Genomic DNA, 22711 nt, shown 5'->3' on the forward strand with positions numbered 1-22711 from the left:
AGAACAAAATCTTTTCCAGAGGAAGGAAAATGGTAAAACCAGAGGACATAATTTGATGTTGAGGGGTGGTAGATTCAGGGGCAATGTTAGGAAGTTCTACTTTACGGAGAGGGTGGTGGATGCCTGGAATGCGCTCCCGAGAGAGGTGGTGGAGAGTAAAACTGTGACTGAGTTCAAAGAAGCGTGGGATGAACACAGAGGATTTAGAATCAGAAAATAATATTAAATATTGAACTAAGGCCAGTATTGGGCAGACTTGCACGGTCTGTGTCTGTGTATGGCCGTTTGGTGGAGGATGGGCAGGGGAGGGCTTCAATGGCTGGGAGGGTGTAGATGGGCTGGAGTAAGTCTTAACAGAGATTTTGGCAGTTGGAACCCAAACACAGTACCGGGTAAAGCTTTGGATTCTTGCCCAGAAATAGCTAAGAAGAAAAAATTAATAAAATAAAATTTTAAAAAAAATTTAAATTGAATCAGGTTGGGCAGACTGGATGGACCATTCGGGTTTTTATCTGCCGTCATCTACTATGTTACTATGTTACTATGATAGGATATAAAATCAAAGAAAGAAAGAATGTAAACCACGGAGACATTTATTTGAATATCAGATATCAAGTTTAAATATGCTCGGAAACATGATGGGAGTCCAAGATATTTGACCGCCAAGCACAGTTACTTACCGTAACAGGTGTTATCCAGGGACAGCAGGCAGATATTCTTGACTGATGGGTGACGGCACCGACGGAGCCCCGGTACGGACACTTTTAGAGTGATTGCACTCTAAGAACTTGGAAAGTTCTGGTAGGCCGCACCGCGCACGCGCGAGTGCCTTCCCGCCCGACAGAGGCGTGCGGTCCCCAGTTATGATAAGCCAGCTAAGAAGCCAACCCGGGGAGGTGGGTGGGACGCAAGAATATCTGCCTGCTGTCCCTGGATAACACCTGTTACGGTAAGTAACTGTGCTTTATCCCAGGACAAGCAGGCAGCTATTCTTGACTGATGGGTGACCTCCAAGCTAACAAAAAGAGGGATGGAGGGAAGGTTGGCCATTAGGAAAACAAATTTTGCAAAACAGATTGGCCGAAGTGTCCATCCCGTCTGGAAAATGCGTCCAGACAATAATGAGATGTAAAAGTATGAACTGAGGACCAAGTGGCAGCCTTGCAGATTTCCTCAATGGGCGTGGACCGGAGGAAAGCAACAGACGCTGCCATAGCTCGGACTTTATGGGCTGTTACCGAACCTTCCAGTGTCAGTCCGGTCTGAGCATAACAGAATGAAATGCACGCTGCCAGCCAATTAGACAACGTACGTTTAGAAACAGGACGTCCTAATTTATTCGGATCAAAAGACAGAAATAGCTGAGGAGCTGATCTGTGGGGTTTTGTGCGCTCAAGATAGTAAGCAAGAGCCCTCTTACAGTCCAAAGTATGCAGAGCCTGTTCTCCAGAATGAGTGTGAGGTTTCGGAAAGAAGACAGGCAGAACAATGGATTGGTTGAGATGGAATTCAGAGACAACCTTAGGGAGAAACTTTGGATGAGTACGCAGAACGACCTTGTCGTGATGAAAGACCGTAAAAGGTGGATCTGCAACTAGTGCATGTAGCTCACTGACCCTCCTGGCAGAGGTGAGGGCGATGAGAAAAAGTACCTTCCAAGTGAGAAACTTGAAAGTGGCAGTAGCCAAAGGTTCAAATGGAGGCTTCATTAAGACGGAAAGAACCACATTAAGATCCCAGATAACAGGAGGTGTTTTAAGCGGTGGTTTAACATTGAAAAGACCCCGCATGAACCTGGACACCAGGGGATGAGCTGAGAGGAGCTTTCCATGGACTGGCTCATGAAATGCCGCAATAGCACTTAAGTGGACTCTGACAGAAGAAGACTTGAGGCCAGAGTCAGACAAAGAAAGGAGATAATCCAATAAAGTTTCCACTGCAAGAGAAGTGGGATTATGTTGACGGAGGAAGCACCAGGAAGAGAAACATGTCCACTTCTGATGGTAACATTGCAGAGTGGCAGGTTTCCTGGAGGCATCCAGAATTGAACGAACAGGTTGAGATAAAAGTGTATCATGGGAAGTCAGCCCGAGAGATACCAAGCTGTCAGGTGCAGAGACTGGAGGTTGGGATGTAGAAGGGTCCCCTGCTGTTGTGTAAGCAGAGAAGGAAACAGAGGAAGAAGAAAGGGCTCCCTGGAACTGAGTTGAAATAGAAGGGAGAACCAATGTTGCCTGGGCCATCTTGGAGCAATCAGAATCATGGTGGCTCGTTCCCTCTTGAGCTTGAACAAGGTTCTCAGAATGAGAGGCAGAGGAGGGAAAGCATATAGAAACAGATTGGACCAGTCGAGGAGAAATGCATCCGCTGCCAGACGGTGAGGAGTGTAGAGTCTGGAGCAAAAGAGGGGCAGCTGGTGATTGAGAGGGGCTGCAAAGAGGTCTATCTGAGGAGTGCCCCACTGAGTGAAGATGGACTGCAGAGTGAGAGGATCGAGTGACCACTCGTGAGGTTGGAGAACTCTGCTGAGTTTGTCCGCCAAACAATTCTGTTTTCCCTGAATGTAGATAGCCTTCAGGAATAGATGGTGATTTATGGCCCAAGTCCAGATCTTCTGGGCTTCCTGGCACAAGAGGCGAGAGCCCGTCCCACCTTGCTTGTTGATGTAGTACATCGCCACCTGATTGTCTGTGCACAGCAAGAGAACTTGAGGAAAGAGGAGATGTTGGAAGGCCTTGAGGGCATAAAACATCGCTCTGAGTTCCAGGAAATTGATTTGATGTTTCTTTTCCTGGGGTGTCCAAAGACCCTGAGTTTGGAACTCGTTCAAATGAGCCCCCCAGGCATAAGGGGAGGCGTCGGTAGTAATAACCAGTTGATGAGGAGGTAGATGGAACAGAAGACCTCTGGATAGATTCGAGGATATCAACCACCATTGTAGAGACTGACGAAGAGATGATGTTACAGATATGTGTCGTGAGCAGGGATCCATCGCTTGGGACCACTGGTTGGCTAGGGTCCATTGAGGGGTGCGTAGGTGAAGACGTGCAAAAGGGGTGACATGAACTGTAGACGCCATGTGACCCAAGAGAACCATCATGCGCTTGGCAGAGATGGACGTCTGCAGAAGTACCTGTTGACATAGAAATTGAAGCATGAGAAGACGGTTGGAGGGTAGGAACGCTCTCATTAGGACTGTGTCTAGAACTGCTCCAATGAATTGAAGATTCTGAGAGGGAATGAGATGAGATTTGGGTAGATTGATCTCGAATCCCAGCAAACGGAGAAACAGAATGGTCTGGTTGGTGGCCGTGAGAACTGTCTGAGGCGCATCGGCCTTGATCAACCAATCGTCCAGATAAGGAAACACCTGAAGGTGGTGGGTACGAAGAAAAGCAGCTACCACAATCAGGCATTTGGTGAACACTCTTGGAGAGGAGGCAAGACCGAAGGGCAGAACCTTGTACTGGTAGTGACAACGATTGATCATGAAGCGGAGATACTTCCTGGATGCTAGATCGATCGGTATGTGAGTGTATGCTTCTTTGAGATCGAGGGAGCATAGCCAGTCGCCTTGATTGAGAAGGGGGTAAAGAGTGGCCAGAGACAACATTTTGAATTTCTCTTTGACCAAGCATTTGTTGAGGTCCCGAAGATCTAGAATAGGTCTGAGATCTCCTGTTTTTTTGGGGACCAGGAAATAACGTGAATAGAATCCCTGCCCCTTTTGATCTAGAGGAACTTCCTCTATGGCGTTCAGAAGGAGGAGGGATTGAACTTCCTGAAGAAGGAGGGAGGACTGAGGAGAGTTCAAAGCAGACTCTTTTGGAATACTTTGGCCCGGAAGAGTGTGGAAAGTTGAGAGAGTAGCCGTGGCGGATGATGTTGAGGACCCACTGGTCCGAGGTGATGGATTCCCAACGGCTGATGAAGAGAGTAAGGCGTCCTCCTATGGGCTGTGGAAGATGGCTATGTCCTGGAGAACTAAGTCAAAAGGGTTGAGTGGATTTTTATGAAGGGGGAGGCTTCACCTGTTGTTGCTGCTGTGCTGGTCTAGCAGCTGGCCTCTGTTGTTGTCGCTGACGTCTGGGTTGTTGCTGAGCTTGTGGCAAAGGGCGAGCAACAAATCGACGTTGGTAGGCCGACTGTTGGCGAAAAGGTCTGGAAGGTGGGGTTTTCTTTTTGGTTTTGAGGAGAGTATCCCACCTAGTTTCATGTGCCGACAACTTTTGAGTGGTGGAGTCCATGGATTCTCCAAACAGCTCATCCCCTAGGCACGGTGTATTAGCTAGTCGATCTTGATGATTGACATCTAGTTCTGACACTCTGAGCCACGCCAGTCGACGCATAGCCACCGACATAGCTGTAGCCCGAGAGGTCAGCTCAAAGGTGTCATAGATCGACCTAACCATGAACTTCCTAAGCTGCAACAGTGATGAAGTAGTGCGGCGAAAAGCAGATTTTTTACGGTCAGGGAGGTACTTCTCAAAAGTAGTGAGATCTTGAATTAGATGTTTAAGATAAAAGGAGAAGTGGAATGCATAATTCCCTGACCTGTTGGCTAACATGGCATTTTGGTATAGCCGTTTGCCAAATTTGTCCATGGCCTTTCCCTCTCTGCCAGGAGGGATTGAGGCGTACACACTAGCTCCCGTGGATTTTTTCAGAGTGGATTCAACCAAGAGGGACTCATGTGGGAGCTGTGGTTTGTCAAACCCAGGAATTGGGATGACTTTGTATAAGGAGTCCAATTTGCGAGGTGCTCCAGGAATAGTCAAGGGTGTCTCCAAATTCTTGTAAAAGGTCTCTCTCAAGATATCATGGAGGGGTAGCTTGAGATATTCCTTTGGAGATTGGTCAAAATCCAGTGCTTCAAGAAAAGCTTTGGATTTTTTCGACTCAGCCTCCAAGGGAATAGAGAGAGAGTCACACATCTCTTTTAAAAAGGATGAGAATGAAGATACATCTGGTCTAGAGGATGGATCTAAAGTAGAAGGATCCTCATCACCAGATGAACATTCCCCTTCAGAGAGTATAGGGTCCTCTGAATCACCCCACAGATCAGGATCTCGAATTTGAAAACTGCGTCGAGAATCTGGAGTGGAGGGATCAAGGTGTCGGGACTTGCGTACCGATTTTCCTGATCTCATAGAGACGGTACCGGGAGATTGCCGTTGCACCGGTGCCGCAGTCTGAACAGCCTGATGCTGAGCAGTCAACTCTGGTGCTAGGACTGGCATGGAAGTAGACTGTGTCGGTGCCGACAAAGAGGAAGCCAAGAGCAGAGGCTGTGTAACTATCGGCACCGATGGCTCAGACCGGACCGGTACCGGAAGGTTCGGTACCAGGAGTGCAGGAAGGATTTGTTTTAGCTGAGTTTCCAATTGCACTTGTAAGACGGCAGCAATGCGCTCGTCTAAAGTAGGCACCGGTACCGGTTTTCTCTTGTGCGGTACCTTTGGTGCCGCTCTACACTCCGAAGAGGAACCCGATGTCGAGGGGCTTACCTCTATCGGTGCGGAGCGCTTCCGTGGGCGCCTCGCGGTCGGCAGGATTGGGCTCTCTGCTACTTTGATCGGAGGACGCTCCAGCGGGAAAGGCTTCTTAGCCGGCTTACCTGACTGGTGCGGCGCCGACGCGGCGTCGACGAGACGGGTGCCGACTGCGTCGGGATCGAAGTAGGGACCGGTGCCGCCGTGTCCGACATGTCGGTACCGAATAATAACCGTTGCTGAATTTGACGGTTTTTTAGGGTTCTTTTTTGAAGAGTGGCACAGCGTGTGCAGGTGGATGCCCGATGGTCAGGTCCGAGGCACTGCAAACACCAGTTGTGCGGGTCAGAGTTAGAAATAGGCCTCGCGCACCGCTGGCACTTTTTAAAGCCGGGTTGGGGGGGCATGAACGTAAACACGGCTTCTGCCAAATCGAAGGCCGAGGCCTCGATGGTGGCAGCAGGCCCCGCCGGGCAAAACGAAAAAAATAATAAGAAAACCAAAATTCGGTTTTTTTGTTTTTTTTAAAGAAAATAAATAAATAAAAAGAGGGAAACAATATTTCCCAAGAAGTTTACGCGAGCGGGAAGGCGAAAAAATAGAAAAAGTTCAACAGCCGTTGAAACGTGCGTCTTCTTGGCTCCGCGGAAACAAGAAAACTGGGGACCGCGCGCCTCTGTCGGGCGGGAAGGCACTCGCGCGTGCGCGGTGCGGCCTACCAGAACTTTCCAAGTTCTTAGAGTGCAATCACTCTAAAAGTGTCCGTACCGGGGCTCCGTCGGTGCCGTCACCCATCAATCAAGAATAGCTGCCTGCTTGTCCTGGGATAATAACTTGTACTGGAAAAAACTTGTACTGTAACTATGGCAAATTGTAACCTATTAACTGTATAATATATATGTTAGCCTGTAACCCGATCTGAGCTCTTTGGGGAGGACGGGATAGAAAACAAAATAAATAAATTATAAGTGAATCCATTTTATTTTGGGTATAGAGTTTAATAGCAAAAAAAAAAAAAAAAAATAGGGTTCAACCTTTGAATGCAATATAAGCGATCCTGTGTTATATGAGATATGCAAATTAGGAGCCCTTTCACGAAAGTGCAGTCAAAATGTACAGCTATCATGGCTTAACATGGGACTTTGCTGTGCTGTAACTGCAAATTTTATGAGGCATCGGGGAAGGGGGGCAAAACCGGTACTTTCCTATTTAGGTCTGGTGTTAATGTTTCCATTAGTGCATGTCGCATGCTGGCAGCAGTGGCGTAGTAAGGGTAGGAGCTGCATGGGGCGGTGGTGCCACCCCACGCTCCCCACTCCCTCATCTCCGCTGCTTCCGTGCCCCCACTTCATGCTCGCACTCACCCTTCCCCCTATACCTCTAAATTTTCACTAGCGCGAGTGTCTTCTACAACATGCTCCTCACACCAGCGCTGGATTTTTCTCTGATATCACTTCCTGGCCCCGTGACTTGGAAGTGATTCAGAGGGGAACCATGCTGGCGCGAGCAACAGGCAGGAGAAATAGAAGTTGCTTATCTGTAACGGTAGTTCTCCTTGGACAGATGGATCTTACAGCCACACAAGTGGGTGACGTCCCCTTGACGGAGCCGACCCGGCAGTCTAAAAGCTGCAAAGCTCAAGAGCTTTGCACATGTGCCAGCCCTTCCCCTACAGGGTCCCACCCCGTACCTATATAAGCCCACCCCCAACCGGCAAAATCCAGTTAGGTATAAAGCTGGCGGCAACAATAGGGGAGGCTGGGCGGGATTGTGTGGCTGTAAGATCCATCTGTCCAAGGAGAACTACCGTTACAGGTAAGCAACTTCTATTTCTCCCTGGACAGGGATCTTCCAGCCACACAAGTGGGTGCCTCCCGAGCTGAAGGTAACAGAATAGCATCATGCTATTATAATAATCATAAAGATCTGTTACCTGAGATGGAGAGGAGGAGGGAGGTTGACGCCTCATAAAGCCGCTTGCAGGACAGTAGAACCCAGTGATGCATCTGCGCCGGATTCCACATCAAGGCAGTAGTGCTTGGCAAAGGTATGAATCCTGGACCAGGTAGCCGCTCGACAGATCTCTTGGAGAGGCGCGAAACGGAGGTTAGCCCAGGTGGTCGCCATAGCTCGGAGGTCATGCGCCGTGATATGCGGAGGGATCTCCTGAAGAAGGGCGGAGGCGTAGCAAAACGCAATGAGCTGGGTAATCCAAGAGGATAATGTCAATTTCGAAACCGGTCTAGGAGAGGAAGCCGGACGGATGGAGAGGACAACTGAGACGGGTGTAGAGGAGTCGCAGTTCAGTCCAAATAGAGGCGGAGAGCTCTGGCACAGTCCAGTGCATGGAGTCGTTCGGCCTCCGGTGAAGGGTGGGGGGGTGGATGAAAAGTAGGCAGCACAATGGATTGATTCAATGGAAGGCTGAAACCACCTTGGGTAGGAATTTTGGATGAGTCCGTAACAGCACTTTGTCATGAAGAAAATAGGTATATGGACTATAAGATACCAAGGCATGGAGTTCTCCCAATCTGCCAGCCGCGGTAATAGCTACCAGGAATAGAGTCTTCCAGGTAAGGAATTTGAGTGGTGCAAAAGATAGAGGTTGAAATGGGGGAACCATGAGAGCCTGCAGTACCAGGTTGAGATCCCAGACCGGCACCGGAGGTTGGAGGGGGGGATGCAGCCGAAGAAGTCCTTTGAAGAAGCGCTTGACCACAGGATGGCGCGCCAGGGAGACCGTGTCCACGGGTTTGTGGTACACTGAGATGGCCACCAGATGAAGGCGAAAGGATTTGTAGGATAATCCGTCTGTTTGCCGGGAAGCAAGGTAGCGGAGGACCTGAGCCAAGGGCGAGGTGCTGGGGTGAACTCGACAGTGGGAGCACCAGCGCTGGCAACGGGACCACTTGGCGGAGTAGGAGTATTGAGTCCCCGGAGCTCTGGAGGCGAGAAGGATGTGTAGGACCTTCGGCGGGAAGGCAGAGTCCCCGGTCAGCCTGGGAGCAGAAGCCAGGCTGTTAGTTTGAGAGACGGAAGGTTGGGGTGAAGCAATCGACCGTCGTGTTGAGTGAGAAGATCCGGGAACCGTGGTAGAATCCAATGAGCCTGAGAAGCCCGGTTGATGAGGACGGGGAACCAGGCTTGTCTCGGCCCATACGGAGTGATGAGGATCATGGAGGCATTGTCTGTGATGGCCATTTGAAGGACTTTCCCCAATCAGAGGAAAGGCATAGAGGAGAAGTGGAGACCAGTGGAGGAGGAACGCATCGTCTGCCAAACAGGTTGGTTCTCCGTATCTGGAGCAAAATCTGCGACATTTGGCGTTCGTCTGGGATGCAAATAGGTCGACGTGAGGAGTGCCCCATTTTGCGAAAAGCATTTGCGTAACTGTGCTCTGAAGTGACCATTCGTGAGGACTGAGTTGTCTGTCTGCCAGTTGGTTGTCCGTACCTGGAAGGTAGACCGCCTGCAGTGTGGAATGGAGCTGGAGAGCGAGGTTCCAAATGGAGAATACTTCGCGGGATAAGCGAGAGGAGCCCATTCCCCCCTGTTTGTTCACATAGAACATGGCAACCTGGTTGTCGGTGCGGATTCGGATGATCTGAATGTGTAAGTGGTGTTGGAACACTTGTAGGGCCAGATGGATGGCATGCAGTTCCAGGAAGTTGACGCTGCAGCGGGCTAAGGCAGGGGACAAAGTGCCCTGCGTGGACCAAGAGAGGAGATGAGTGCCCCAGCCTTTCTTGGAGGCATCTGTTGTGATGGTGACAGTAGGCTGAGGAGGACTACACGGACGTGAGAGAGGGGATCCACGTGAAACCACCATTGGAAGTCCTGAAGCACCTGGGGCGTCAATTGTAGTTGCGTGGAAAGCGGTTGAAGGAACTGGTTCAAATGGGTTTTGGGAAACCATTGGATAGGGGTCCTCATTAAGCGAGCAAACTGCAGCACTTGCACTGTGACCGCCATGTGTCCTAGCAAGGTGAGAACGACCCTGGCTGTGGCCCAGAACCCTGGGTACTAGGGGGACATCAGTTGTTGGAGGACTTGTGCTCGCATTGGCGGGAGTAAAACCATAGCCTGCTGAGTCCGAAAAGTCGTCCCGAGGAATTGAAGGGAGTGATATAGGAGATGAGACGTTGGAAAATCGAGAAGAAAACCCAACTGTAGAAGGAGGTTGATGGTATGGCTCAAAGCCTGGTGTGTGAGGCAGGGCGTCAAGCTGAAATGAGCCAGGTGCGCCCCAATGTGGATGACGCGCTTGGAAAAGATCCAGGGCGCTGACTAGGCCGAAAGGGAGAACTGTGTATTGGTAGTGAAGGTTCTGGAACACTAACCTGAGATACTGTCAGTGAGGGATGAATTGAGATAGGCATCCCGAAAGTTTTTGACATGAGCCCAGCGTCGACCTGGAGCAGCGGAGCCCTGACGGAGATCGAGAGTATGAGGAATCACTCCTTCAATATGAAGTTGTTTAGGTTCCGTAGGTCCAAATCGGACGGACGCCTCCCGTCTTATTCGGAATGAGGAAACCTCGGGAACAGAATCCCGGGCCCCGCTGGTGTTCGGGAACCGGCTCCCCGGCCCGAATATCCAGCAGTCGAGACAACTCCTGTTGCCAAGGAAGCAGGTGAGATGGTCTAAGAGACTGTTGGGAAGGGGGGCCCCAAGGTGGAGGAGCCAAGAAACCACGGCGGTATCCATGTTGAATGATGCGCAAGACCCAGGTGTCTGTGGTTATAGCTCGCCAGGTCTGGAGAAAAACTTCAACCGACCTTCCACCGGAACAGCAGGAAGGGGAGGGTTGTTCAAAAAGAGGGTTGGGGCTTCTGGCCCACAGTTGAGCAGGTTTAGGAGAGCGACGGTCTCGCGGGGCTCAGTTGGAGGATCGTTGCGGATATGGCGCATCTGTGTTGAGTGATGTGCGGTATGTTCCTCCAGAGCATCCATTGTAATCCTCTTCAATCCCCCAATTTAGATCCTAAACCATGTCTCCGAACAAGCTGTCTCCGAGACGAGGAGCATCCGCCACCTTCGCAAGAATGACCACCTCCCAGTGTAGAGTATTGCAACCCTGCCAGTCCGCGGGGGGAAATACGTGTAGCCGTTCCCCGCATGGCGGTATCAAAGGAATCTTTGGCGGCTCGGATATTCGATATTGGAGAGGACGGCCTTAAAAACGTCCTGCGTGGGCACCGGTAAGGTCTCGACCAGGTTTCTCATACCCTTCATGTTAGAAGGAGGTGATGGATGGCAATTCGCCCAGACAGCATGGAGTTTTGATAAGCTCGTTTACCCATGGAGTCCATGATGCGCATCACGCGGACCGGTGGAGGTAGGAGCAAAGTATTTGGAGGATTTGAATATCCGCAAGGCCGAGCATACCAGCAGGGATTGGTGAGGGAGTTGAGTTTTGTTCAATCCCGTCACCTCCTGGACTGTGTCGTGACCCGGGCCGAGGAGGGTCCAGATTGCTTTCTGAGAATCAGTCAGAGTAGCATGGAGGGGCAAAGAGATCACTCCTTTAGGGAATTGAAGATACTAAAGGACCTAAAGTCTCTGTTCCCGGGGGTCTGTGTGGTCAATTGAAAAGAAGACGCCAGCTTGGATAGGAAGCGTGGGTAGGAGGTGTCATCCGGGGGTGATGCCCTATCCCGCTCAGATGGAGTGTTCTCGAGCCAGATAAGAGAGCAGGGGGGTCTGTCTGCGGATCAGGCGAGGATAAGTATTTTACTTGAAATCTCCCTTTCCTCAGGCTTGCAAGCAAAGTCCCAGCAAAGTTTTACCAGAGAAGATTTATCTGTCTCTGAAGCAACACAGGGAATTGATCCCAAGTCCCCAGGATTGCAATCTGTTGCAGTAACCATCAAGCTACTCAATTCTACTCTGCTCCATTTCTTCAGGAGCTATTGAGAAAGCTGGTGGGCTGGAGCAGTAGCAGCAGACAAGGTAGGAAGACCCTAAGTACAGAGGCAGCAGCTTAAACAGGGAGCCACCGCTGTTCCTTGTTATATTACCTCTCCTGAGTGGGCTTGAAGCAGGGTGCCTATGCCGGTCTAGCTGTAGGCTCTGTAGCTCGGTGCCGACGGCTGGCTTCAGTCGGTGCCGAGGGCGGGCCCAAGAGGAAGCTATCCAGCCGTGATTGGTCAGTGGGAGTAGCCACTGAGCCAATCGATAGCGGGGGAGCAAGAGAGCCAATAGGCAGCGTCCCTGCGTGTGACGTCATCAGGCTCGACGTGACACACGCAGGAGACGTCGGTGCCTGAGCTGGTGAGAGAAGTACCAGCTTCGGCACCGTGTGAGGCAGTCCCTGCGGCTCCGATGCCCCTTGCAAGCAGGCGGAGGGGAGAGCGGAGGCCGCGGTAGGGTGTGAGGCAGTCCCTGCGGCTCCGATGCCCCTTGCAAGCAGGCAGAGGGGAGAGCGGAGGCCGCGGTTGTTGTGAGGCAGTCCCTGCGGCTCCGATACCCCTTGCAAGCAGGCGGAGGGGAGAGCGGAGGCCGCGTTAGGGTTTTGCATTCTCTGGTTGAGGTGCTCGAATTTCGATCGAGCACCTGTGAATTTTCGCTCAGGGAGCGCAGGAAACCCTCCGGTGGAGGGGACCTAGGCAACGGACACCCAGGAGGTGTGCGGGTCCGTCGCCGACGTCTTCAAGGCGCACGAGGAGCAGCGCCTGAATCCAGGTCTGGATGCCCAATTTAGTTTAGATCCTTCATATAAATAATAAAAAAAAATTTTAAATTAAAAGTTGAAGCGAAATAAAACGGCTGACACCGTTCTGACTACCGAGTCGGATTTTCGCGGAAACTTTAAAAACTGGATTTTGCCGGTTGGGGGTGGGCTTATATAGGTACGGGGTGGGACCCTGTAGGGGGAGGGCTGGCACATGTGCAAAGCTCTTGAGCTTTGCAGCTTTTAGACTGCCGGGTCGGCTCCGTCAAGGGGACGTCACCCACTTGTGTGGCTGGAAGATCCCTGTCCAGGGAGAAGTTGCTTGTGCTAGCGAAGATCTGCAGAGGTACGGGATGGGGGGAGTGATAGCGTGTGAGCGGACAGAGAGAGGCTGACACCGACACGGCGCCAGGGCTGGCAGTTAGAGTAGAAGTACTTAGCATCTTTACACATTATAGTATTAGATTGAAAACCCGCCAGAGACAGCAAAATACCTAATGCATTTGAATGCAAATGCTTTGAGCTACTATTGAAAAGATGTGAGCTAAAAAAGCAACAACAACCTTACATGAGCATAGCGATCTGGAAACGCGCCTTGTACAACACACTCCCCAAGTGCTCCTGCCCCAACCACCACATCATAGCTGAGCAAAGGAAGCCAATGGACAGTATTCAATTTTGGTGTCCCGCCTCCCTTGCATCCTGTGCAGTTGCACGTCTGTACGTAGCCCTGATTGGCCCTCTTCCTAAAGAAATATAATCAGCTTCATCAGAAGTCCATCAGAAAATCAAACTCATTTTTGAGGTTTTTCTTTTAATATAAAAATTACAACTTTTAATATACCGTAACTATAAGAACCAAAGAAAAGCATTGTATCCAAAAGGCAAATCTACACGCACACACATACACAAACTGATTATATTTTCTCTGGAGTAGCATCATTTGTATTGCAATTGTTGTTACAACTAGAAATCCCAATAATATGATGGTCCTAGCATTTTTTTTTTTTTTTTTAATTAAACATTTTTCGATTTTTTTTTTTTTCTATCAAGTTGGATCTTATTTGAGTGTTTGTTTTCCTCCTGGTTGATAATATTGTTTGGACTTTTCTAGTTAAATGATGGCATGGTCATGGCATAATAATATTCATAATGGAGATGACCCTGTTCATAGTCTGAATGTTGACAACAGTTGTTCTATGGATGATGGTGTTATAGGAACCAACTTTTCAAAATGATTGCAGGTGCTTAACCCAATGGGAATTGCCCCTCCCTGTACACAATGAAAGAATTTGCTCAATATTGGGGATGCTGGTCAATTTAAAGGTAAGCCAAGAGGATGTACTCAAGCAGATAGACAGACTAAAAAGCGACAAATCACCAGGTCCGGACAGCATTCACCCAAGGGTACTCAAGGAACTAAAAAACGAAATAGCGGAGCCACTCCAACAAATATGCAACCTATCCCTAAAAACCGGAGAGATCCCGGAGGACTGGAAAATAGCAAATGTCACGCCCATCTTCAAGAAGGGCTCAAGGGGCGACCCAGGAAACTACAGGCCGGTGAGCCTGACCTCAGTCCCGGGAAAGATGATGGAGGCACTGATTAAGGACAGCATCTGTGAATATATTGAAAACAATGTGCAGCTAAAACCGAGTCAGCATGGCTTCTGCAAGGGTAGGTCTTGCCTCACAAACTTATTATACTTCTTTGAGGGGGTGAACAGCCAGGTGGATAAAGGGGAATCTATAGATATCATTTACCTCGACTTCCAAAAAGCCTTCGACAAGGTACCACACGAGAGACCGCTCAAAAAGATATGGAACCACGGGGTGCAAGGGGAGGTCCACCGATGGATCAAAAACTGGCTGGCAAACAGGAAACAGAGGGTTGGCGTAAAGGGCCACTACTCGGACTGGAAAGGGGTCACGAGCGGAGTTCCACAGGGGTCGGTGCTGGGACCGCTCCTGTTCAATATCTACATAAACGACCTAGAAGCGGGAACCAAGTGTGAGGTCATAAAATTTGCAGATGACACCAAACTATACAGCAGGGCTCAAACGAGGGATGACTGCGAAGATCTCCAAAAGGATCTAACGCAGCTGGAAAAGTGGGCCTAAAAATGGCAAATGAGCTTCAACGTAGGGAAATGCAAGGTCATGCATGTGGGGAAAAAGAACCCGTTGTTCACTTACAAAATGGGGGGAACACCACTAGGGGTCAGTAACCTGGAGAGAGACCTGGGAGTGATGGTAGACGCAACACTGAAGGCATCGGCGCAGTGCGCCACGGCCTCAAGGAAAGCTAACAGAATGTTGGGTATCATTAAGAAGGGTATCACGACCAGGACGAGGGAAGTCAACATGCCGCTGTATCGTGCAATGGTGCGGCCACATCTGGAATACTGTGTCCAGTACTGGTCGCCGCACCTCAAGAAGGACATGGCGGTACTAGAGGGAGTACAGAGAAGAGCGACTAAACTGATAAAGGGAATGGAAAATCTCTCATATACCGACAGATTAAAGCAGCTAGGACTTTTCTCCCTGGAAAAGCGGAGACTTAGAGGAGACATGATAGAAACCTTCAAGATCCTGAAAGGCATAGAAAAAGTAGAAAGGACAGATTTTTCAAATTAAGGGGCACCACAAGTACAAGGGGGCACTCGGAGAAACTGAAATGGGACAGGTTTAGAACAAACGCTAGGAAGTTCTTCTTCACTCAGAGGGTGGTGGATACGTGGAACGCGCTTCCAGAGGCTGTGGTAGACAGGAACACATTAAATGGTTTCAAAGAAGGTTTGGATAGATTCCTAGAAGAAAAAGGGATTGAAGGGTATAGATAGATATAGACCACTGCTCAGGCAATGGGCTTGATGGGCCACCGCGGGAGCGGACCGCTGAGCAGGATGGACCTCTGGTCTGCCTCAGCGGAGGCAACTTCTTATGTTCTTATGCTTAAGCACCCAGAGAGCTGGCTGTTATGGATGGTATAGGAGGGGAAATTAGTCTTTGTTTTCAAAGCCTGGTCCCAGCTCACTGGATTTGTGAAGCTGACGGGTCTCTAGTCATGCTTGCATCTGCTGTAACCAGTAGGATAGGTATTTGCATGGCCGTGAGGCACTGTGTGTACCTATCTTCGGTTCAGGAACTCAGCTCAGCATCCTCAGTAAGTGACACAATTGCTCTTCACCTTTCTTTCTCAGTGGTAGTTCTTGAGTTTTGTGATTTTTTTTTTCCCCACTTTACTCTCTTAGTCCTGGGTTTGGACCTTCACTAGATATTATTTGATTCTGAAACTAATATGAAGTGTTTTGCACTTCAAAGAGAACTGAATTTGATACCGGAATGCTTACTGTTGGATAAGATTTTCAGTTTTGTTCATAATCAAATCTCTCTGTAGCTTAAACTAACAATTTTAATTTCAGTCAATATCTGTGAAGAATAGACATTTTATATTGTACTTATCTCTAATACCGTATAACTTTGGGCATCTCTTCTTACAGAACATGCAGATACTTTCTTGTAGTAAAGACTTAGTTTTGGATATGAATATACTCTATAATATTAAAATGTTCTTTTGAGTGTTCAGATTTAAAGTGTAAAACTGGAACGGGGAAAAGGTTGTGAAATGGTTGTAAGAGATTTACTCAGAAGGAACATAGAAGGAACACAGACTTCTTCATAAGAGTGGAGAATTGACTTTTGTTATTTATTTAATATTTACACCACTCAGCTAGATTTTTCTATAGCTTGGACATTAACTTTTTATGATCAGGTCACACAAAAATAGAGAAACAAGTAAGAGGCAGATGTTTTAAAGAGCTGTGCACAACTGGCACACTTTAGTACTACTGAATGTGTCTTTACTTGGTGACAAACTAGAGATATATTCATATCCTTATATATTTATTTGTCACTTTTGATCTCTTGTCAAGCTGAAGTCCAGAAACAAATAATAGCTACTTATATGCAAGAAGAAATGATCCCAACCCATTTGTATGTAGACATTTCTGTGGATAGATGTCACTATAGAGGACTGGCTATGGTTTATTATAATTTAATATACAATATTGTCTTTCCTGAGGAGATAGCAGAGCAGTGAACAAGATAAAATAAATATATATCTGAAAGGAAAGAATACCAATTGTCAAATGAAATAAATTGAAGGAAAGGATAAAAAAATAATAAGAGCAGTAATATAGTACTAGTAATTTATTACTGGCAACATATCCCTAGTAATACATTAATTTTAAAAGTATAAGTAACTACTGTTGAGTAAGTTATTTTCCAAAAGTAATATAAAACAGTCTCTATTTTCATTAGGAAACAGAAATATATTAGTTACTAGTCTAGGTAGGCTATTGTGAAAAATAATGTATTACTTGTAAAAGTAATATATTACCAGTAATATATTATACTCAACTCTGTAAGAATCTTGTTGAATTTGTAGGGATTAGTTGTGGAAACAGGAGGCAAGTTTGGTTGTAGTGACTGAAAGAGTTGAGCTATATTCTTGAAACAGAAAAAGCCACTGTGACCTTTTTCCCTCCTTATTTCTGGTTCTTTGGTGTCTGATTCTGGATGCCTGTGCAAAGGTCATCACATATGAATATTAAGGGAATCACTACTGGTTATGGAGCAAAAGTCAGGAAATTCTGTTAAAAAAAAGAGAAAAACAAAGAAATTCAATTGCATGAAATATAATTTTGGATATACAGTAATGTGTCTTAAATTTTAGTGAATAACAATAATTTGATTAATTATGTAATTATAAATTGGAGACTATTATATTTCATTTTAAGTACTAGTTTGAGTGATGTCTCAGCTTAGCGAGAAGGGAATGTAAAAATCTGAAATATTATTTATCTAGCAAATTTGTTACCCATCTTTTCATGCCCAAGCAGAGCTATAAGACACAAATGTGCACACCCGTCATGTTCTTTCAGTGTGGTATGATTTCTCAGGTTACCGATTAGGGGTGATGTCTGTGGATTAGCAGTGACAGGAAAATGAGTCACATTTATGTGAATCTTGTACAGCTAATAATAAGATTAACAGAAAACGTGCAGGTAAAGCAGATAATGAGTATAAAACGATAAGGTAGTAGTGAAATGCAATGATTGAAAGGATGCATAAAACAGAGAAACATTCCTGGTATCAGCGCTTGGAAAGGTGCTTTCACACACCAATTGATCAGAACTTATACAGACTGATTAATGGGAATTAATGAAAGATGCATTAGAGAAAGTAAGTCTAGCTCTTTTGTTTACTTTTATCTTACCTATTTATTTGTCTTTCCATTCCTGTTGTGTTTAACCTTTAATTGTTGACTCTTTCCTTTCCAAGATTGTATTTCTATCCTACCTTCCCTATTGTATTCATGTCTTTAACTTAATTAGGTTGTTTTTTTTTTGTAACTTATCCCCTTGTTAATTATGTAGGTCTATTTTATGTATATTTTAGATAACGTATTTTACCAATATGTACATCGCTTAGAATTTGGAATAGGCGATTAATCAAATAATAAATAAACTTGAAACTAGAGAATGACACAGGGACAAATTTTTCCCTATCCCCACGGGAAGTCATTTTCCCATCCAATCCCTGCAAGTTCTTTTCCTGTCCCTGCCCCATTCCTGCAAGCTCTGTCACAAGCCTCAAACATTTTAAAATCATAAGTGTTCGAGGCTTGTGTGATTAAGGCAGAGCTTACAGGGATAGTGACAGAACTCGCGGGGACGGGATGGGAAAATTGAGTTCCAGCAGGGATGGGCACAAATTTGTCCCCGTGTCATTCTCTAAAAGGAACCTGTGTATCTCTGAAAAGCAACTGAGTCTTTACAGTCCCCCTGAAATGTCTTTAGCAAAAGAAGGAACCTTAAGCTATGCAGCAGTGAGCCTGGGTCTAGCCACATCTGTTCTTCCACTCATCCACATCTGAACGGTATATATTTTAATTCTGAGCATGCATTATGCCATTAACTTTTTATGAATAAATAACAAAAGTCAATTCTCCACTCTTATGAAGAGGTCTGTATTCCTTCCATGTTATTCCACATTTGTGGATTTACTGTTTAAAGCGTGGAGGGGCATAATTGAAAGGGACGTCTAAGTCCGTTTACGTCCATTTTGCAAGTCATCCAAAGTCAAAAAGAGCCTAAGTCACATTTTCGAAAGAGATGTCCAACGTCTTTTGACTTTCGAAAATCGTCCAATTATACGTCCTGCAGATCTGATCGTCCAAGCTGCTAAATCATCTATCTTTATACCACATTTTTGTCCACATTGCCATCCAAGTTCAAAACATCTAGAACAAGCCCTGTTGGACGTGGGAGGGGCCTGCAAAGTGATGGACAGAACACCCAGACAGGGCATCTTAATAGTGGGGCACTGCTGTGAACCTCACAAACAGGGTGCCATGGCTTCTCCTCACTACAGCTCCCTTATAGGTGACGGTGAGCCCCCCAAACCACCTTCAGAATCCCCTAGACCCACTTAGCTACCACCCCAATAGCCCTTATGGCTGCAGTAGCCACTTATATGCCAGTCAAAAAGGGTTTTGGGGGTGTATAGGGGAGTGCACATGTTTCAGTGTCAATGAAGTGATTACAGGGGCTTATGGGCTTGAGTTCTCCTCTCTATGAGTCCCAAACCCACCCCCAGGACGACTTAAGCTGCCTCTGGGCTGGACGACCAGCCTTTCCTATGCTAGGCGGCCAGGTGATGATGGTCTGGAGGCTGAAATTTAAAGTTATGATTAATATTTTTATGGGGGGATGTTGGTGATCACTGGGGTAGTGTGTGGGGGTCTGTGTTATGTGTTTTCAGTGCTTATCTGGTGAGTTTAGGTGGGTTTTTGTGACTTAGACCATGGTCTAAGTCAAAACGTCCAGGTTTCGTCTAGGCTCTGTTGTTACACTTTCGGTTATACATACTATACGACTAAGTCTAAGCCGGCCCTCGACCCGCCTCCCGAAATGCCACGTTTAGCTTTGGACGTTGAGCGGCACTATGAGGGCCTAGGTCGTGTTTAAACACGTCCAAAACCCGTTTTGATTATCGGCACTTGGACGTTTTTGAGAAATGTTCGTCCAAGTGCCGACTTAGGCCGGTTTTTGAACGTTTTTCTCTTTCGATTATAGGCCTCAGAGGTAGGGAGTACTACACTTCTAGTCTCTTTAAAGGCTGTTACCAGCGTAGGTGTCTTACAGACACGTACTCCGTGCTGCAGTCATTGGCCAAAAGCCTGCTTGGTGCATTTTTTTTATTAATTCAAGTTTTAGTTGTTATCCTACACCAGCTATTATAAACTTTTTCTAAGAAATCTTATTCATGTGTACCTCCTGTGTACTATAATGCTTATTTATATGCAGACCACTTCAGTATCTGAAAAAACTAACAGAATGTTACTTAGCTTAAGTCTTAGGATTACTCTAGTTTTCTTGCGCTTCATTAATTCTATGCCGTCTCATACTACCGGAACCAGAACCGGGGCATGCAGCACCTACGGGACTAGAGCCAACGCAGTCGGCGTTTCGCAGATCATTAGTTTATCCGCTGCTTCAGGGCCAGTTTTCAGGCACAAGCACAGTGATATCTCTTGATGTTCTGTCACGAGTTTTCACAGAATTAACGAAGCGCAAGAAAACTAGAGTAATCCTAAGACTTAAGCTAAGTAACATTCTGTTAATTTTTTCAAATACTGAAGTGGTCTCCATATAAATAAGCACTATAGTACACAGGAAGTACACATGAATAAGATTTCTTAGAAAAAGTTTATAATAGCTGGTGTAAGATAACAACTAAAACTTGAATTAATAAAAAATTCCACCAAGCAGGTTTTTGGCCAATGACTGCAGCACGGAGTACGTGTCTGTAAGACACCTACGCTGGTAACAGCCTTTAAAGAGACTAGAAGCGTAGTACTCCCTACCTCTGAGGCCTTTTCCTGTATGAACACTATGCTTTAAACAGTAAATCATGTGGACTAACATAGAAGGAACACAGACTTCTTCATAAGAGTGGAGAATTGACTTTTGTTATTTATTTAATATTTACACCACTCAGCTAGATTTTTCTATAGCTTGGACATTAACTTTTTATGATCAGGTCACACAAAAATAGAGAAACAAGTAAGAGACAGATGTTTTAAAGAGCTGTGCACAAATGGCACACTTTAGTATTACTGGATGTGTCTTTACTTGGTGACAAACTTAGAGATATATTCATATCCTTATATATTTATTTGTCACTTTTGATCTCTTGTCAAGTTGAAGTCCAGAAACAAATAATAGCTACTTATATGCAAGAAGAAATTATCCCAACCCATTTGTATGTAGACATTTCTGTGGATAGATGTCACTATAGAGGACTGGCTAGAGAGGGCTGCGGGAGGCTTCTTTTTGGGCTTCTATTCATTTTCTTTGTCTGTGGGGTGAGGAGATATTTGGTTTAATATTATGTGATCTCACATTTGTGTTGTTGAATTTTCAACTTGTAAGCCACACTGAGTTTTCCTTTAGTGGATTAGAAGGGTAGGATATAAATTGAAAAAAATAAACAGTTCTCTTAAACTTGACCATTCCTCTGGTTGGTTCTCTTGGTGTCGACCTTCAAAGCCTAAGTAATGAATCAGCCAATCAGAGAGAGAGATCAGCATTCTACAGGCCCAGGCACTTAATGAGGCAATGATGTCCAATGTATCCAGGATAGGAAACAATGTGGCAAAGACACCATCCAAATAAGCCCTCCATGACTGATTCAACCTTGTATCAGCCTGCCATTACAACCCCGCATCCTCCCATGTCTCTCTTCTAACATCATTTGTGAGTTTCCTAATCTGAATGTCTCTTTTTATTCCTGCTCATTGTCTCTCTGCAGGTAATGAGGTGAAGTCTCCATCGGTGATGCTCTTCCCTCCATCCAAGGAAGAGAGGGACACTAACAAAACCACAGCAGTGTGCACCATGGTGAGATTTTCTCCATCACCCGTCAGCGTGTCCTGGTATATCGATGGGCAGGAAGTGACATCTGATGTGCTGACCAGCAGAGCCACGAAGCAGAGTGACAATCTGTTCATGGCCAGCAGTTACCTGTCGCATCCAGACTTAAAGAGTGCAAACAACCTCACGTGTGAGGTGACTCACCAGGGAAAGAAAATCACAAAGACTGTGAAGCAATCAGAGTGGTTGTAACCCTTCAGGCTGTGTCTGTGAGACTCACCTGTGCCCTCTTGTCACTTTCCCATCATGCTATTCAGCATCTATCTTTCCAGGGAGACCTTCCCCTATTTCTACTATCCAGGGTCTGCCTTGTTCTTCCACTGCAGGACATTACTAGTCACAAGTAGCCAGGCTTCGGACAGACTGGACATCCTCTAGTCTTTCTTTTCCCTTGTTTTGTTTATTATATTTTGCTGTTACTTCAATAAAACACTTGTGCATCAGCTCTAATGGTCTCATTATTGGAAAATGTCTGTTTCCCTGTTTTTAGTCACTGAGGCAAGGCAGAAAGTCTCAGGCTGAATAATGTTAGTTCTTGAGTGCTCATACCATCTGGGGCCTGTCTAATGTTCATGTAATATTTTATGTATACAGGCAAACCACGGGTTACAGACACCTGACTTAAGTACAACTCGTACTTAAGAACGGGGTTTCACTGAGCAGTATTTGTAGTGGCCTAGACTCCTACACTTCTTCTGTAGCAGATTCAGGAATAATGCATGGCCACATTAAGAACAGTGTTTGGTTGTGCATGCTGTACCTTAAAGAGAACACTGGCAGGGACAGTTAGCTCTTTTGTCAGCTGGGAGCAGAAATAAGAAGCAAATTTCTTAAAATATACAAGTTTTGAGTTACATACAAATCCGAAATAAGAATAGCTTTAAAAGCATAACTTGTTCTTAACCCGGGGACTGCCTGTACTCTGATGTTGAAGAGTTTGTTATTTATAAGACTACTCCTATCTTCCTGTATTGGACACAGAGCTACTCTTGTACTGTAAATTTCCTTGTGCTCAAATTCAGCTTGTAAGCTCTTTGGGGAGGGGACAGCCTGATCTGTAAATCACTTCATAGGGTGCTGTATATACACATATCCATACAGCAACTAGTCCTTCACCAAAGCATGCTACTTGATTTCCAAAACTCCATTGTAAAAACTTGAAATCAATATTAGTGAGTTGGAAGTTTGTCACTTCCTTGCCAGCAGTGAGTAAACTGTGCTACTAGCCTTCACTGTGTACACACTGAATATTCACACTCACAGCCAGGGTGTACTCATGGTTGTGAGCTGCAGTGTTCTCAAAAAGTCATTAGTGCACTCCACTGAGAAGGCCTTCCTGAACAGGTGGTAGTGTCAGTGGTTTATATAATGAAAGGCAGTCTGATCTGATATAAGAGTCTTAAACTGAAATCATTTGTTCCCCTTTACTCACAGCTTTGGCCAAAGGCTGCGTCTCCCCCTCCTCCTCCTCCCACACACACACACAACCAGCCTCTTTGTTCCATTGTTTATTACTGTATCACACACAGAAACCAAAAGCAGCA

The 22711-nt window shown here is 46.3% G+C and overlaps 2 protein-coding genes and 2 gene segments (V, D, J or C); all 4 read left to right on the top strand.

Annotated features, from left to right (window-relative positions):
- LOC117365994 (immunoglobulin lambda-1 light chain-like) overlaps positions 1 to 21612 on the top strand; it is a 53636-nt gene extending 32024 nt beyond the window's left edge. The window contains exons 3-4 of one of the 2 annotated variants that reach the window (XM_033957009.1): positions 15297 to 15331; positions 21046 to 21612. In XM_033957009.1, the coding sequence (XP_033812900.1) occupies positions 15297 to 15331; positions 21046 to 21359 (349 nt within the window). In that variant the 3' untranslated portion in view covers positions 21360 to 21612. Of the gene's footprint in view, positions 1 to 15292; positions 15332 to 21045 lie in introns of both variants that reach the window. The other variant, XM_033957008.1, reaches the window with a different exon arrangement.
- LOC117365993 overlaps positions 1 to 22711 on the top strand; it is a 227617-nt gene that overhangs the window by 190260 nt on the left and 14646 nt on the right.
- The window catches only part of LOC117365992, a 193058-nt gene that overhangs the window by 140014 nt on the left and 30333 nt on the right, over positions 1 to 22711 (top strand).
- The window catches only part of LOC117365995 (immunoglobulin lambda-1 light chain-like), a 121984-nt gene that overhangs the window by 92494 nt on the left and 6779 nt on the right, over positions 1 to 22711 (top strand). The window lies entirely within an intron of this gene.

This window comes from Geotrypetes seraphini, chromosome 8 (assembly GCF_902459505.1).
Source record: "Geotrypetes seraphini chromosome 8, aGeoSer1.1, whole genome shotgun sequence".
NCBI classification, from domain to species: domain Eukaryota; kingdom Metazoa; phylum Chordata; class Amphibia; order Gymnophiona; family Dermophiidae; genus Geotrypetes; species Geotrypetes seraphini.